Source organism: Thermobia domestica, chromosome 6, assembly GCF_964235325.1.
Source record: "Thermobia domestica chromosome 6, izTheDome1.hap1.1, whole genome shotgun sequence".
NCBI classification, from domain to species: Eukaryota; Metazoa; Arthropoda; class Insecta; order Zygentoma; family Lepismatidae; genus Thermobia; species Thermobia domestica.
This window is the reverse complement of record NC_137459.1, coordinates 17,501,566-17,520,579: the sequence shown is the minus strand read 5'-3', so window position 1 is coordinate 17,520,579 and position 19,014 is coordinate 17,501,566. Positions and strand designations below refer to the sequence as shown.

The 19,014-nt window shown below is 36.3% G+C and overlaps 2 protein-coding genes across 2 annotated transcripts in view; one reads left to right on the top strand and one right to left on the bottom strand.

Annotated features, from left to right (window-relative positions):
- Positions 1 to 19,014, top strand: part of LOC145687638 (uncharacterized) — a 270,371-nt gene that overhangs the window by 60,850 nt on the left and 190,507 nt on the right. The window lies entirely within an intron of this gene.
- LOC145687855 (carboxylesterase 5A) overlaps positions 4,934 to 19,014 on the bottom strand; it is a 112,104-nt gene continuing 98,023 nt past the window's right edge. The window contains exon 3 of the mRNA XM_081761345.1: positions 4,934 to 12,779. Coding sequence (XP_081617471.1) covers positions 11,448 to 12,779 — 1,332 coding nt within the window. The 3' untranslated portion in view covers positions 4,934 to 11,447. The remainder of the gene's footprint in view (positions 12,780 to 19,014) is intronic.

Genomic DNA, 19,014 nt, shown 5'->3' with positions numbered 1-19,014 from the left:
TTTTGTTCCTTAAAATGTAAAACATATCGATTGGATAGAAGCTGAAAAATAGCCTGTAAACTGTCGGATAATCGAGGTTTTACTGTATTTTTATAGGTATACCGGTATAGAAATTTTAAATGTGAAAAAGTTAACTTTTACACGAAATTATTTTTATTTAGAAACGACATAAATTAGAGAAGCATGTACATTGTACACACAATTACATTTGTACGTTTTACATACTATATTTAGATACATTTATACCGGTGTATATGCACATGGAAAGTATAGCAAACTCAAGTGACGTCCTCCATGGTGGGTTACGGTACAGAAAGACAAGGTCGATAGAATGAACTTTAAAAGTGCAAAATAAAAGTAAATGCGCAAAGTAATAAACGACAAAGAAAACTGAAACAAATATTTTATCTCTATCTTGTCCTGATAAAACAGTGAATGCTTAACAGTTATACAGTGTCCAATTCACAATTGCAAGGTATCTATGGCGGACTTTTTAGTTGTCTGTGTCGAAACTGCTTTCCGATTTACCTCAGCAACTTGCAGGAGAAACTGTTTATGTTCTTCGTCGTTTGTTAAGAGATTATTAAACTCCCCGAAAAGCTTGATCCCTCTTTTTGCGGTGTCATTCACGACTCGAAGTTGTTTCACTCGCTCTCTGCCTTCCAGATATTCATAGTTCTTCTTCCATTCACCCGGCGGAAGGTTAAGAAATTTATCTTCAATCTGTGAACTGGAGAGATGCTTTGCCGTTCGGCTGGTTGCAAAATATCCGAGACTTACTCCTTCTTTAAGTAAGGTTGCATCATCTCTCACGTTCCTCTCTCTGGACTCAGGTGTCATTCCTTGGACAATTTTGTTTTTCTCTTCTACCGTAACTTTGTCTGAGAACAAGACGAGACCTATCAATTCATCGAAAGGTACCATAAATGACGTTCGAGGACTTTTCTTGTGGCGATGCTGATCTCATAATTGATATCTTGATATTTCTGCAACTGGATCCAGAAGTTCTTATCTCCACCAAGAGCTTCACCTAATAGTGGAGCTTGTATCCATACCTCGGTGTAGAGAAGGGCTCCGAACATCACGAAACGCAGAAATTGGGTTTCCTCCTCTTTCGGCAGCTTGAACACATCAGGCTGATCTTGAAAAAGGAAGTTTTTCATTACGTAGATTAACTTCTCCGTCCACCAAGTGTGGTGAACTGGCCCTGGAGCTCTTAAATGAATCTTGTTAGAGGAAGATCCTAGAACAAGCATCGTCAGCTCGATGAGTTTTTGATAATCGTCCCGGGTTGCAATTCCCTTTTGATATTTTTCTTTAGGAAGTCTACAGTTGAGAACATGCAAATTTCACTTTCCTTCTTGATTTCCAATGACCGAAAATTGTCTCTCTGAACCCGGTCCCAAACCGCCTTCAATCTCTTGATGATAGGAATATCAGGTGAACTCAAGCAACCGTAGCATAGGGTGAAGACTTTTTCCAAAATCAATTCCTTCACCTGGTGACGAAAGCTAACCACAGAAACTCTCGGCCAATCCTGTGTTGAAGAAGAACGCACACCCCATTGATATGACCTGTGTTCACAGGGATGGTGTCGAAACATATGGCCTGCACTTCTGTCGATTAAGTTCCAATGTGTGATAAGGTCACGAACGATCTTGGCTTGATTCTGCGCTGTCCCTGAATACAATTTTGGCACACCAAGAAGCTTCTCGTGACCATCGCCAGAAACAAGTATTGTCAGACGGTCAACATTTCCCCCACCGAAAATTTCAGGTAGAATTTTCCCATCCCAGTGGATCACGATAGGATATTCCGGAGAAAATTCTCTCTTCAGGGAATCCGATCTCTTTTCACTGAATTTCTCTCGTTCCCTGCGGACTGTGCTTCGTGAAAGTAGAAGGGATCTATAGTCGCAACCGAGAGCTGTTGCTATCGAAACCATTAACCGGACTGCTTGGCGATCAGATGTTTTGTTTTAATCCAGAGTCTGTTGCTAACTGGGAGAAAATCTCGGGTGTTGTGACCTTTTCCGCCCATTTCTGTTGTTTCCGGCTTAGACATCCAGCTGGTTCAAATTCCTCATCCGAATTGGAAGAATTTTCGGAGTTTTCTTCTTCATCTGTAAAGCAAACATTGGAAGCTGCTGCTGCTGATGATGATGAAGGAATTGCTCTTTGTCTGCGTTCTTCTTCTTTGTTTCGTCGCTGAAGAAGTCTCTCCTGCTTTTGTACTACAAGTGCCTTGTCTTCTGCAGCCAGAAACATCTTACGATTCCCCCTTTGGTCTAGGAGAAAATCGCTAGTTTACTTTATTTTTATAACGGTCAAGGCTTCAGCGTGGGCGATATCAAAAAGTGGTTCCAATAACTTTACGAACTCCAACTTCCTACTGCGCTGGGCTTCAGAAGTGCGCCCCTTCTTTGTTTCAGCATCAACCAATTGCAATGGATTTTTTTCTATTTTTACCTATATGTTTCCTCAGAGTTGTAGGAATTGCAGCCTTAGACCACATCATCAATTCCTCGGTTGTCACCTGGCTTGCATTTTGCACCGAATTATTGTGATACCTTTAGGTGATAATGAAACCGTGGCAAGAAATGCTTCGTAGTTGGGAGCTGTTTCAACTTTAATAGCGGCAGTAAGTCACGGATACCAAACAGGAAAACTTCGTTACTCGAGCGAGTTGATGCCATTTTGTGACAAGTTCAGAACCAAACACCATTAAAATCATTTCGAAACCTAGGTTGAATCGTACTTACAGTTTTGTCCCGAACTCTAACTTACTATAACTCATTTAATAATTACTAATAATACAGCCTATACTTAAATATTGAACACTTGAGTAAAAAACAGCAACCTTAGGCATGTCTCACTAATTGTATGTGTATACCTTGTAATAGAATAAATAAGGAATGTCTCACGTTTATGATATGCTTTAAAAACTGCTATATATAACAAAGCAAAATAATGGGGAAAATGTGATCTTTTATGGGATCATTGAGCATTATCTTCCCTTTGAGGTAAAATCCAAAATTTTACCCTAAAGTTACTATGTATGAATGTAAAAAAGCTTAGGGGGTGCCCGAGGTTGTAGCACAAAAATGATTTTTTTTGATCACCCTACTATATATATATAACATTTACCGTATTAAGATACGTATGGGAACACCTTGAAGTTATATGAACTTGGGAAATATATATACCGGGTATATTGTATGTGTTGCACTTTAATGCAGCTTTAAAAAGTCAGTTTTATTGTAATTTGCTATATTTAAATATGCTCTTCCTAGTTTACAATTTAAAGTACAAAGTTTGAAACATAGTTTCAATATATTTACACAGACGTTTTTGTTTTTAGTTTCAGTTTGTCCATGTTTTTAAAAATAGAAAGCTTTTTTTATATATATACATGTATAATTACTATATATTTCGACTATACCTTTTTCGTGTATTTGGTGTACTAACATTATACCCTATTACAAGTACCTTACAAAATCATTAATGAAATAATTCAAATACCATTAACAAATACACTTTATCGTACAATTTTATCGTACGATTACAAAAAATATTCAATATATTTTTACAGAATCAAAACAATATACTTATGTTAGTATACAATTCTACTCACTGACTCAGTTCAAGAAAAAAATCCAAACTTGGCATGGTCCAAAATAGTCTTGAAAATTTCATAGAACAGGCATAGTGAGAGTAAATAAACAGATTAATTGGATGTTTATTTTTTCTATCAATGTTGCAGTTTTTTTCGAAACTTGTATTCAAGACTGTATATAACTTATTCATTAAATATATAGATATACAGGGTGATTTTTTAAAACTCACGGATTTCATTTGGGTCTAGAATTTCTAACTGAAGTCTCATTTTCATTCAGTTTTTGGGAAATGATCAATGAACAATAGGAGATTTATGGGACTATGTTTACTGGTTTAAATTTGTCCGGGGCAACATCGACCATGCTTCAAGAAAAACAGCAAATCTTCACCAGTGTACTTTACAATTGGAATGACGTTTGGGATTTTTGAAGCAAAATTGTAGAATATAAATTAAATGTTAGTAGTAACACCCATAAATCACATGGCGACCTAAGGAGTCTACAACTGATATCTTTCACAACAACCGCCTGCGGGGTCCGATGCTTCCCTGTCTCACTCAGAAGCAGTCCTGTTTCTTCTAATTTATTCATTAGCAACAATATTATGTTCCTGTCTGGGGCAGAACGTCAGGCAAGTTTGTTTCTAAATGCCCCTTGTGTAGCAACAACAGATTCCGTTCTCCAAAATATTTTAAGGATAAACTCATGTTGCTCCAAAAAGTACACTATTCTGACTTTGTTCCTTATCATATTCACATAGTAGCACAGAACTGTAGAGCACAATTCCCAATGCAACGGCCCAGTTTCCTGTTTCTTATTGACCTTGTCGAGGTTGCCATCTAACGAAGAAAACTCAAATCTCCACACCGTACCGCACCTCATTCCAGCTGAAGGTACACTTGCGAATATTTTTTTAAGGTATGGCGCATATTACCAAGGATGAATTCAAACCAGTAAACACAGTTCCATAAATTTCCCATCCTTCCTTGATAAATTGCCACAAACCGCATGGAAATCGGACTTTAGTTAGAAATTCTAGACCCAAATGAAATCCATGAGTTTTAAAAATTTTCCTGTATCCGACAATAAAATCTCATTCTTAGCAAGCTGAAATTTCTTCTTTCAATGTTCTCTGGAACTTCAATAGTTATTTAATTGTTTAGAATGCTAAAGACATCAAAATTGATCAGTTGGTCCCATAATCTAGGATATATCATCTAACAATGTTGGGGAAATTATTGTTATATATATATATATATATATATATATATATATATATATATATATATATATATATATATATATATATATCTTCTTCTCTCGCATGGTATTTGAGAAGCGTAAGGGAAAAGGAGAAATGTGACAAAATTTGAAAACAAAAACGTTGATATCCGTCAGGTAGGTTTGTGTTAGGCGAAAAATGTTCTGTAGGAGTGAAATAAAGTATTGCAAGTTTTGGAGCGTAAGAGAGGGAGCATTGCGTTATTGGTCATTTAATATGTCTTATATGAAGCTTTCAGTAGAGTAAAACATCACATACTAAATAAATCCGAAGTCTCTCCACATTGCTGTATTATCAGTGTAGAAATCGCTCTTCCTATCATATTTTTGCGACATCTTTTAGAAAGCTGCTGCCAGCGATTTTGATTAGAAAATGATGAAAACTGGACATGACTGTTTTTCGACATACGATATATTACAGTATCAACGATAATAACCCTTAAAATGTATTTTAAAGACTACCATTCCTTTTCTACAGTATGATCTTCATTTTTCAAGAATATTCATAAGCAAATAATATATTTTGTTCATAGTTCAGTAATCTTTTTGAAGATTCAAAAGAAACTAGAGAAGGATTGCTTATTGGTTCGACATTTTTTATATTAACACTCGTTTACCATTAACATTTCCGTAGTATTTGAGAATCATGTGTTGGTTTTAGGAAGTAGAAGCGATTGATTATCATATTACATTTCACCCAGACACGTAAGTTGACTCATATGAATAATTATGATAATACTGTCTGGTTTGTGACATTCTTTCAGTTGTTACCACATTGCACATTGTTATCAGAGTTGCACATTTTTGTAATGGGAAATATGTGCGTTGCATAGTTATATTTAAGGTTGACAATCTATGTGCAGAATATCAAAGTTAAAATAATATATGCAAATTAGCAACTGCATTGCAAAAATTGACACGCTGAATTCTGCGTCCATTACAGTTGTGAGTTGATGTAGTAGATTATTTTCAGGACTAATTTATCTTAAGGTCTACACCAAATTCCATTTTTTATCATATCTTTTCAATTACAGCGACAACAGTTGGCATGTGAATTCGTGAAAGTCATATTGGTAAATTTGCGATGGGTAATGATCTGTAAACTTGAGATGCTGTTAATGTATTTTGTAATACAGGTTTAATCCTGTAATTCCATTTGTTTGTATCATCAATATTCAGAATATGTATTTGATAGTAGGGTACATCTACAGGACTTGTGAGAGAGTATACAGGATAAGCTGATTTAGCAAGAGCCTGAAGTTCGTCACATGAATTGCCAACATACAGGAATATTTGAGAAAGAACGGTGGGGTGCAGGAGGGACGGCTCTTTAGGTAGTTGAATGATACACCGTTTTGTTTGCCAACTCAAATACTTTATTCGGTGCAAACGCAAATGCAGTGCCAGCAGAATCTACTATACTGTGACAAACGAAACATGTTAAAGTGCGTTTGCATGTCAGAACGTTTCTTGTGAATTTTTCTTGGGTTTTTATCGAAACATTGTGCACCGTGTTAAAATTGATAATGCGAACCATTTGATAGTAGGGTACATCTACAGGACTTGTGAGAGAGTATACAGGATAAGCTGATTTAGCAAGAGCCTGAAGTTTGTCACATGAATTGCCAACATACAGGAATATTTGAGAAAGAACGGTGGGGTGCAGGAGGGACGGCTCTTTAGGTAGTTGAATGATACACCGTTTTGTTTGCCAACTCAAATACTTTATTCGGTGCAAACGCAAATGCAGTGCCAGCAGAATCTACTATACTGTGACAAACGAAACATGTTAAAGTGCGTTTGCATGTCAGAATGTTTCTTGTGAATTTTTCTTGGGTTTTTATCGAAACATTGTGCACCGTGTTAAAATTGATAATGCGAACCATTTGAAAGCAAGAATTAACGAAACGTTAGTACTGTACTCCGCATGGTAGATAAGGTCTGGTGTAAAACTGATTATTGCCTGGATGTATGTCAAGCAGTGGCGATTTCTCGATGTTACCGCTTTTACCGCCAGTAAACAAACAATTAAAGCACAATTTTTTATGGAAATTCCTCAAAATATAACTTTAAAATATTCCTCTTACTTTTACAATGTCATATGCATTTTAGTCCAAGGGCTACACTCCGTACGAGTTTTCGCAAAATTCTGCGTACAACAACGCAACTGCTATGACAATTATCGCAAACTAAATCGAAAATTTTGTGTTGTATTGACCAAACCGTTACGAAATGTATCCGCAAGACACAAAACACCAGCACCTTCTAGCGAATAGAAAATCATTCAAGTATATCGCTACTGCACGGTGAGCAATCATCCTATCCATATCAACGCATGAGTCGCAGAACAGCGTTAAGGAAATTGCAATACATCCCTAATAGCAGGCAAGTTTACTGCTATGTGTTCGCGAGATCTTCCAAGCTTTCTGTTTAATCGTAGAGAAGGGAAGGGGCAAGCGATTTTGATAGTCATCTTGAAAACATTTGGAGCCCAACTTCGTAACGGTTTCCATCAACATAAAGCAACGCATGATGTGCACTTTGATTTGCGATAGTATGCATACTAGTTATAATTGGTTTTTTTGCACGCTTTGCGTTGCAGTACCCTCCGCAATTTTTGCGAAGACTGGTACGGAATTACGAGCTTGAAACTGTAAGCAGGCGACGCAAAATCTATTGATTTCGTCAATACAGAATTAATTATACCGAATTAATATTTTGTCATATTCAATAGTGAAATTTCTCCAATATCTGTTTTCAAGAGGAAAGAATATAATACCTAAATTGTAATATTTTATCTTCTCCATATGCTATTTTAATGATATTTTGGGTATTACCCTCCAAAAAAGAACAGACGAAATACAGTGCAGTGAAACGAAAGAAATGATTGTCTAATTTGTATTTACATCCTACATCAGCAACGAAGTTATATAATACGAACCTACTTTTAAGATCAAATCTGACCACTGTGTTGCGTTCGAACCGAAACCCGATAAAACAACAGTATGCACTCTCCATTAAATTAAGAAAAAGCTAAAGATAAATATAATAAAATAGAATTTCTGACTATAAGCTAGTGTTGATTATGCATTGTAGGGGTAGAGCTGCTTTTTATTACTATGTTCAAATTTCAATATAGAATTTAATCGTCTCTTCGTCAGAGTGCCTCTTCAAACTGTAACGTGAATTCTGATATGGCATTCAAAAGATGGGAAAAATAGAATTGAGAATATCCACGACTTATTTAGGGAGTGTGTCGCGAGACAGACCCGTAGCCAGCCCAAAAATTTAAGGGGGGGCCGACCCAATCATTTATACTTCATCACCATATTATAGTTCATTTGCAAGCCTACCGTGAAATTTAATGGGGGCCAGCCAAAGTTTAGGGGGGCCCGGCCCCTTGCCCCCCGTGAATACGAGCCTGTCGCGAGAATAACCCTACAAATAATATCTAAAATTTACACTGTATGAAACTGCATTCTAAGTCAGTTTCAAGTTTTTCTTATTTTTTCATTTTTAAATGTAAATAACATATTCATTTGGAATTAATTTCCAAAGATACATTCCTTCGTATTTTTTCTTGGTTCACCCTTGATACCTTCAGGTAACATGCTTAATTTACAACTTATAGTAGATATATTATTATTGGTAAGATGACATTTATGCATGCGTTGCAAATTCCAAACCATGTAGGCTATCGAGAAATGCTGTTGCATTGTAAACTACTTGTATTTATCCTATGTCAGCCGTGGTAAACACGTTCAAATTTTCAGGATTGACCACTAGTTTCGTGCTGTGAATGCTACATACATAGAAACATACTGACATTGAAACGCAGTTTAGCATTTTTTGGCCACATTATAGTGGATTCTGGTACACTACATTACATTTGTTTTCGCACTGCATAACAATTACCAAACATAACGGTGTATCATCCAACCATCCAAGAGCGATCAGTCCTGCACAGAAACCTCACGAAACTCCGCCATTCTTTCTCGAATACCCTGTATTTCTTTGTTCATGATTATTTCGGTAATACCGTTAGCTAAGACTTTTTGTTAAAAACTATGACACCAGTAATAATTACGTACGGCCATTGAAGTTTTTTCAAAGTAAAAATGACCGAAAATAAGTAAAATCATATGTGGATACATTTTAAGTACTAACAACATTCCTCATGCGAACTATTAAAGAAGTAAAAATGGGGCAAATATCTAACTGGTAACAGGTAACACAAACTAACATTGAATGTAAATTAATATCTTAATTTTTATCGCCATGTATTTTAAATGAGAACACGTAACACAATCTTTTAAATTCGCAAACCAGAAATTTTAAGGGTTTTTCTTATTGTCGCTAAAATACTATTTATATATATTTACTATTTATATATATATGTCGCTAAAATACTGCTCATTTTATTTTTATATTTACCTCTGAGAATTTCTTCCAAAAATGTGTGTAATAATTTTTCGATTCAACCTTAATAGAAATAAATATATTTAACGGAATCATTGTTTGCGAACTTTTTGTTTGCGGCGCTAAACTTGACAAGTGTGATTCACAGAGAAGAAATTTTAAAAATCTATCAAATACACAAATTATTTTAAGAAATATGAAAATGAAATAGAGACTCTCAAGAGTTTAGAATTTATCTCTTATGCATGTTTTCGGCTTTGATTCTATGTGTGCGCAGGTGTATTAATGACTTTCTTGGCCTCGTAACATGTATTGAATATATGGACTCCACGAAATGCATTCAGGTTATACAAAGTTGGCGCAAATTCTGGCTTATGAAAATCATGTGATTTTATTTGCAACAGAATAACTTATTCTTTTATTATACACTCGTTAATTTCAGTTTTAATTAAATAATTCTGCAAAGGTTTAACATTAGTTTTAAGAGTGTTCTTTAGGTCCTTAATTTTCAATTTCTTCTAGAAACGCGAGCAATTTTATTTTGTTTTGAGGACTGATTTATAAGCTGTTAATGAACTTCATGAGGTTATAATCATTCTTATGTGACACGAATGTTAATGTAAGTAATTTCAGAAAGTTCTGCTTGTATGAAAATACTTTTAGCACACATAAATATTAGTGACATTAGTGTTCAATTAGAGCTTTAATGATTGGCTGTTTTTTCTTTTTCTTCAATTTGTTATTGGGTTATTGGACGAGAGTCATAATACTGTCCTGTCTAAAGGTTATTTGCTCATTTACTAGAAATGTCTGCACATTAATAGATTTGTTGAGAATATTCTGAACTTATCTAATGGATTATTATCAAATGTTCCTAATAGCTCTCAATGAAGTCAGGATTTTATTGTGGACAACGTAAAAAAAATATAGTTTTTCAATAATCATGTTTATAATATACTAAAATTCTTGTCATTTTTTTTACATATACACAAAGCGCATTTATTCAATAGAAAAGTTACCTTTTCTTGCAATTTCCATTGGTAAACATAAAGAATTTATTTTTATCACACAAACTATCTCTGTAAATTTATTTACTGAATAATGCTCGAAGTAAAAGCGTATCGCTTAAACTATATATATAATAATTTAATGTTTTAATCGGCTGCTAATACGCTAAAACTTCGTAAGTTTCAAAGCTATTTCTTCCTCTAATTTCTTTGTGGCTTTTATAACGTACCGCCTAAATGAACTTGTAACGATGATGGAGGGTTGTTTGCTGGATTACAAATTGCATTATTATTACAAAAAATTACATTTTTGTTTCTCGAAATTGGCGGTAAGACTCCACGCCATTCTTTCATCTAGTGCTTGAGTAGTACTTATCATTCCTAGTACAAAATGTGTACATACTTCTTTTTAAGTTCCTATATCACAGAAGGTATTGTTGATTGTATATTCTGATATAATTCTATGTTCTGCAATTTACTATAAGTGAACATACTTTAAATTGCAACAGAGACCTAAGAAACAGTTTTAAATTTTGTACAATTTACCATTACTGATGATGTAGCTACTGAAGTTACGGAAGAATCAAAACAATTCAGGTTAGGATAAACTAATTTTAACATTTACGTGTGTTGATGAAAATAATACAATATGCTATTTATCTTGCTGTTTACATCCATTACTTTAGTTGCGTAAGAAATGTTAACCAATTTCCTATTTGTTCTTAATACTTCAGGTAAAAAGTGTGTTCCATCAAACTTCATATTATACAATATTGTTGGTATCCTACATGTTCACACAATTTTATTGTCTTTCAAGACGTAAAAATTCAACTATTTACGTCAACATAATAATGTGACAATATATTATAAGGAAATCCAGTTGCATCTCCGGTTATAAATTTGAGCAAGTACTCTCAAATGTTGGTTATTATTCTTCATAATTCTGGTTTTCCCCAAAGATATAATCATGCTCTGCTAAGTTCACAAATCTTAACGATAAACAATTGAGACTGCATTTTTGTACGTACTTGTACAATACAAGTCAGGAAAAGTGGTATTTGTTACTCTTAGCAGACAATTTTAGTACTTTTCAATCACATAAATTAATTTCCAGTTGGAGGGGCTCAGTTAAAAACAAGGTTTACTCCAGCTAGTAAGGATACTACGCCAATATGTATGGCATTTATAGAACCAGTTTCTGTCACGTTGCAACAAGTAGTTGCTGTATCTCTAACCTTTGGATAGTATTCATTAAAAAATTTAAATGCTTTGTAATCAAAATTGTCAGTTGAACTATTCACTGTTTCATAATTTGAGTCAATTATTAAAAAAGGTGGAGAGGGTTGTTTGAACGGCATCCACTTGATGTTTTTGATGCCAGCAACTGGATCAGAGTCAGGATCTTTGATAAAATTAGCCCAAAGAGCCATAACATTATCCGATAATTGCTTATCTGCTTTGTTCCACGTTTTGACCTCTAGTGTCTCCCAATAAGGCATTCCCCACACAAAAGGTAAGTCAAATAGATTTGGCACACTAACCCAATCTGGTAGTTCTGGAATTAACTTATCTACTGTTTTGATTTTGTGATCGAACCGATAAGCATATGTTGGATTGTACCTACTCGCGTATGTAGCTTGGAGAAAAGTCCCGGCACCATACCTTTTCTCTGTAGCAAAGCTAATTAGCTTTTTCCTAAGCATATTACTATCTTCATCATCCGGTTGAGGACTATAATAAAATAAAAGGGCATCAGTAATGCTTTCGTAATTAATTGGACAGGAGTCGTTTGACTCTGGTAACTCAATCTGGAGTTGCTCGTACATCAGAGCTTCAAATTCTTCTTTTGTTGGACCTTGATCCGGTTTATCCATTTTTTCCTTCAGAAAAAGTGCTTCTTCCATATCAGTGTACCCAGCCATCAATGGAACCTTATGAAAATCTTCATCCATAAGAATCTCAAGTGGATCTTTTCTAAGAAACACTTCCGTATCGTTTGCAAAATCGACATCTACAACTGGGCCCCAAGGTTCATTCATTTCTGATGCCTTTGTCGCTAATTCAATGGCATCTATTTTTCTCAGACACTCAATTAAATCAGCATTTGTTTTCACATTACACGAAAACGCTTGTTTTATAAGTTCAAGTTTCTTCATTTCGTTCTGTGGGAGTTTTACAGCCCAAGGGACGGCGGCGTTACCACTCATGGCGATGGCTTTCGCAAATTTTCCTTTTGATAGAGGAGACAGAAGATGAAGCCCAACGCTTACACCCCCTGCATGGTTACCACATAACACGATATGAGAGCTTGATCCATTAAATACTGGAATTTGTTTCTGAACCCAATTTAGAGCAGCTACTTGATCTAGAAGTCCGTAGTTCCCTGGAGACTCCTTGTCCAGCGTAGTTAGAAATCCAAGGATATTCAATCGATAAGCTGCTGTTACCACAAGCACCTGGTAAGAAAGAAAAAATATATCCATATGAAATAAAGATTTTGATTGATTTTCTTAGTCAAGAATAATATTTAGTTTGCAATAGTAGATAATATTAAAATAACACAGAGTAACGGCTATTAATCATTGTTTATTTACCTATATTATTTTCGCAAGGTATCATTTTTTTCAGAGCAATGCACGTTTTCGATTGGGAACGACAATATTCCGAACGAACTCGAACATGTTTGATTGTGGGTTACTAACAATTAGTAATCAAGTTTACATTAATCGCTTCAAGAAATAATAAGATAATCACTCCAGTTTTCAAATTGAAAATCTTAACAATATATTTTAATGTTAAATGCAGTTTTCAAAACATTGTTTCTATCTTCTCGCTACATTCTACCGTTAAAGAATATTATCAATACTGTTTTTTTTTGCGTCTGAAAATGGGCTTAAATACTTGTATATTTATAAATATTTTTGCAGGTTTGTGAAACTATCTTGGCAAGATGCGCCAGCGTCATTCCTATGTACTCTACACAAATAATTCTGAATTTACTTTTATTTTCTCTTAGTATTTCTTCTATTTTACGATGAAGCAAATATTACTTTCTGTAATAGCTTGAGATATTAAATCCTTATAAATGATGTTTGTTATTTTTACAGGCCATTTTTCACGTAGGCAACTTGTCCGAGACACAGATCATTAACAATGTTACAAAATTTTTTACAAATTTTTAATCTTATATAACCAGTGGGGCTATTCAGCCGGTTCGCTACAACCGGTTGTTAAAATATTTTGAGTTTACAGAACCATTTGTTATACCCAGACATGAAAGTAAATTTTACCCAGTTATACGCAGGAACAGTAAAGTTTAGCTTAACTATCTTTGCTTTTAGAAATTCATACAGCTACAGGGTTAAACATATGATCTCTCAGAACAAGGTATAAGCATTTTATTTCTTGATCTCATGTTCAGATATCAAGAATGAGAACTGGGATCATATGAGTGCAGTGGTGAGGGTAATTTATATCTGAATCTTATACACACTATTATCAACAATTGTTGATTCAATGCTGGACTGTATTTCCAATAATTTTTGACAACCATCTATCTGTCTTGGATAATTCGTTTCCAAGATATTCGGAGTGCTACCTAATTTCGTCACACCACCTTGTATTAGTATGCTGTGTAGGTCCCTACTTGTCACTTGTATCCAGTAAAAAAAATACGTTTGTCTACCTAAAATCTATCTATCTTTATCCTGATTTATAATGATCAGTGGGGATACGGACAAAATCTCGTTTCCGAAACATCGCCGCCCAAAATCTCGCCGGCCAAAACCTCGCGGGACAAAATCTCGCCGCCCAAAACCTCGCGGGACAAAATCTCGCCGGGCCAAAACCTCGCGTGACCAAAACCTCGCCACCCAAAACCTCGCTTGGCCAAAATCTCGCCGCCAAAAACCTCGCGGGACAAAATCTCGCCGGGCCAAAACCTCGCCTTGCCAAAACCTCGCCGCCCAAAATCTCGCCGGCCAAAACCTCGCGGGACAAAATCTCGCCGCCCAAAACCTCGCGGGACAAAATCTCGCCGCCAAAAACCTCGCGGGACAAAATCTCGCCGGGCCAAAACCTCGCCTTGCCAAAACCTCGCCGCCCAAAATCTCGCCGGGCCAAAACCTCGCCACCCAAAACATCGCGTGGCCAAAACCTCGACGCGAATGAAACTTTTCTTTAAAATTTACCCAATGAGTTTCTTAATATGCAATTCCACATTACTAATAATAATAATAATAATAATAATAATAATAATAATAATAATAAGAAGAAGAAGAAGAAGAAGAAGAAGAAGGAGAAGAAGAAGATACAAAACATCGTGTGCGTGGGCTTTCTCGGGTTATTCCCGTTTCCTCCCACTTTCTTTATTCCATCATTTCCTTCATCCTGGTCATCTACGTCTCCTTTAACCTACAGGACATAATCAAGGGACGTCGTAAAAACTCATATATTATTTCATACTTTCATAAATATTATTAGATCTTTGTTGAAATTTTAAGTTTTTGCTTGTTCCAAAGTTCACGAAACTAACCCTGTTAGTTGTCATTACTTTCCTTATGCAGACTTTCTTTCCCTATAACCAGTTTAAAAACATCCTGTCGCCCTATCTTCACATTGAAATCCTCTAATACAGAAATAGAATTTTCATATGGTATCGCGGGACTTGGTCAAATACCCATGATACTTTTTCTGAAACAGCGTCCTTTATACCGTCATCCTTATCATCTTTAGGAACATTTACATTTTGGTCAGGTGAGATTTTGGGTATGGCGATATTTTGGGGCGCGAGGTTTTGGCAAGGCGAGGTTTTGGCCCGGCGAGATTATGGCCCGCGAGGTTTTGGCCAGGCGAGGTTTTGGCCCCGCGAGATTTTGGCCCCGCGAGATTTTGGCCCGCGACGTTTTGGGCGGCGAGGTTTTGGCCCGGCGAGATTTTGTCCCGCGAGGTTTTGGCCAGGCGAGGTTTCGGCCCGGCGAGATTTTAGGCCGCGAGGTTTTGGGAGACGAGGTTTTGGCCAGGCGAGGTTTTGGTCCGCGAGGTTGTCGCCGCGAGGTTCTGGCCGCGAGGTTTTGTACCCAAACCGATCAGTGATGATTTCAAGGGTGGTATGAGGAAAAATTTCCCTTATAGCTCACTAATACCTTAGTGGGTGTCGTGCTTAATGTGGATTACCAATATTTTTGCAGTATTACTTTTCATCTCCTTTGGATTGAAAGTTTAAAATTATTACTGGTGATAATAACATTGGTAACTATAGTTACCTACTATACACAGAGCTTTTTAATGGCTATGTAGTTAGAAGATAAACATAAGACTCTTGCTCGATAGTGGAAGCTCGTGTGGTTCTGATTCCATATTAAGCTGTAAGGTACATGTCATAATAGTATCGATAATTACCAGGACGTTAAACTAACGAAAATTTTGAATCTTGTAATAATTATTTCTTTACGTTTAATGTCTTTTAGCACCAAGACTATGTAAGGCGTTGTCTTACTGATTAATGTACAAACTTCAATAATTTCTAGTGGAAATCGAACCCAGCAAAAGTAAGCTAGCTGGCAACTTATCCGCGAGGATATTCTTAACCATGTCGGTCCCGGCGTCCCCCACAGGGAACATAAAATATGACATTATTATTTCTTTACAATTTTAAAATCCGACTGGCAACACTGAAAACTGTTTACAAGGGATGATCTATCAATGATCATCCTCTGTAAACAGTTTTCAATGTTGCCAGGCTGATTTTAAAGTTGTAAAGAAATAATAATGTCCTCATATTTTATGTCCTCTGTGGGGGACGCCGGGACCAACATGGTTAAGTCTCGTTTTCAAGTACACGATAGAACGAACTCATAACACGTAGCACCTTGAGTGTTTCTAGTTTTCCTTTTCATAAAGTGTGCGTCTATTGCATCAGATTACTTTGTATAGTGGTAGTCATGCGCGTAAAAAAAAATCTGTTGTTTAATGCATAAGAATATACGTCAAGCAGAATTACACTTTTTTTTTTTTTTTTTTTTTTTTTGCAGAAATATATTTGAAAATGATTTGTAATAATCATTTTGAAGTATCTTGACGTATCTTGAAGTATTTTGTAATAATCCCACGGAAGTACTCCAGAAAAAATCTGTTAGGTTCATTTCATTTTTCAGCTTCGACTGGGATAGTGATTACGTAATTTTATTCTACAATTAAAGTAAAATAACCGGAGTCCCATTACACAGTAATTTGTGTCTCTAGAAATACTTTTGCCAAGAGATACTAAGGAAAGAAAACTAAAAGATCTCACAAAAAATCAGAACCATTGGACTGATTTTGCTTCAGAATCCGTCCTCAAAGCTGAGTGTAATATGTGGTGTAAAAAATGACATCATAAACCAAATAAACCAGTCGAAATTATGGATGTGGTCAGTGCTTTTAACCTAGACTTCTTTCCAACAATCAGCTAGCTACTCAATACCATAGCTTGTTTGTCTGTTTCAACCGCGTCGGTTGAGACATCATTTTCTTCAATTTAAAAATAAAAATCAAATCCTATCTCCAAAACAGAAAGTGTGAGGAGCGGCTTTAGGACTTGCGATCTTATCAATCTATTCCTGTCTGTCACGGCCACCGAATGTTCGGCGGGGAAGGTGATTGATGTTATGGCCGCTAATGGACACACACACACACACACAAATACTTCTGTGAGCGGACGAATGAATCCTTTTCATAGTGTTTTGCATAGTGTATGCTTATACTTTAAAGAAAAATAATCCTTTTTACCCAATGGATAGTTAATAAATTGAAATTTAGTGGATTTACGTGTCAGCTCCCCAGTCGCAAAGTGCAGATCTATAAAGGAAGTTCCTGAAGCAGAAATCCCGAAAAAATTTCATGTTTTTGTCCCTCCACGAAATGAAATTCTGACTACGTGCCTGGGCTCAAGCACTGGCTCATCTGACGAAGCTAAAATCTGATGTTATGACTTAAGAATATATTAATAGAATAATGAATATATTATGATCGTAATATGTATCCAATATGACTTAGATGAAAGTGTGATGCATATTCTATGGAAATTCTATTGTTGAGATAAGAAGTTTGTCAGTTCTTTTCACCCTGAAACCATCATCATCATTATCATAGGTGTTCTGTGATTATTGGCAGATCACTTTTCGCAAACTGTGAAGTTTCCATGTTTCAGCTAACCTCTTCGTTGGTTGGTTTAACGTCCCTTTGAGCAGTGAGGCCATATGAGACGTAGACCTACAGCTTAATATGGAATTCCAACAACATGAGTTCCCACCGGGAGTTGAACTCCGAACTTCCACACCGAATGCGCGTACGCTAACCATATAGCCACGAGGAAGCTCGCTAATATATTTATATTGATGTACACATTTTGTGTTTTAATCGTGTCCATCAACTGTATCCTCTTTCAGTTCCTCTCCTTTTTTTCTACTACCATACACTCTAGCACGTGCTTTATGATACAGTTCCTTCTCAGCCAATATCCGAACAGGTTCTCCTCCGTTTTTTGATAGCATCTTCTGTAAAATTGTTCTCTATCACACTATTTCAAAAATTCTCTCATTCGTTTTCCCTGCGAGCTATTTTCTCGATTCTTTTGCACATGCACTTTTTAAAGGCCTCTAATCTTTTCTGTTTCTTTCTTTCTTTCTTTTTTGTAAATTTAAACACTTTTTGGAAGTGTCCATATCTTTGATCCATATAGTACAATACTCCACACGAGGCTCTTTATGAGTCTTTTTCTTATCTCTTTATAATTCAAGGATCCACAAAATAGACTTTTCTTCTCCCTAAAAGCTTCTTTCCCCATTAATACTCTTTCTTTTGTTTCACGTTCGCACTTCATGTCATCACTAATAATACTAGCCAGCTATCAAAGACTAGTCACCTGTTTTCCTTTCTCCCTACTCCCTCTCTCTCGTGCTTCTAACTTTGATTTTTCTGAAACAAAAAAAAAAAAAAAAAAAAAAAAACATTTAAATAATTGAACTGCATTCGTGACACCTGAATTTGAATTTATTTTTCAGGATGGCACAACCGAAGTGTCAACTATTGCTCCGGAAAGAAAATCATAGTTAATTTCCAGGTGACGGTTTTACTACACGTTTTCGAGGCGATGCAGCCTCAACTCTTCTTTTGCACGCAACGCTACTTCGTATACGTCTTCTACCTTCATTTGCTAGATATCCTGTTCTAAAGCTTATCGAGCACGTATAGGATATACGTAGTAGTACGACATCAGACAGCCAGCGGGGCTCTAGCAACTATAGTCCGGAAGGTATAGCGTCGTTGGCTTCCCGCGCTTAGACCTGCTCGTCACTGGGGGTGTGGTAAGAGGGTAGCCAATCACCACCAACCTTCTACTGCGCTCAGCGAGCCACGAGAAACCAAGCTGGCCACTCCCCATTAACGTCACTACAACTTTGCGGGGGAAGCAAACGACGTTATACTTTCCTTACTATACTATCGCTAAGCTATGTCAAAATCTGCAGCAAGCGTGACAGACTCCAGAACATTTCCAGTGTCTGTACTACCGGCCATTTGCGTGAACGTTACTTCTATAGCCCTTCTGGGGAAAGTGAGTACTGTCTGGGTACTTATTCTAACACCTCGTGCAACATGTTCGGAACGTTTCGCAGGCTCCTGGCCAGAGACGGTGTTAGGTGAACGTGGGGC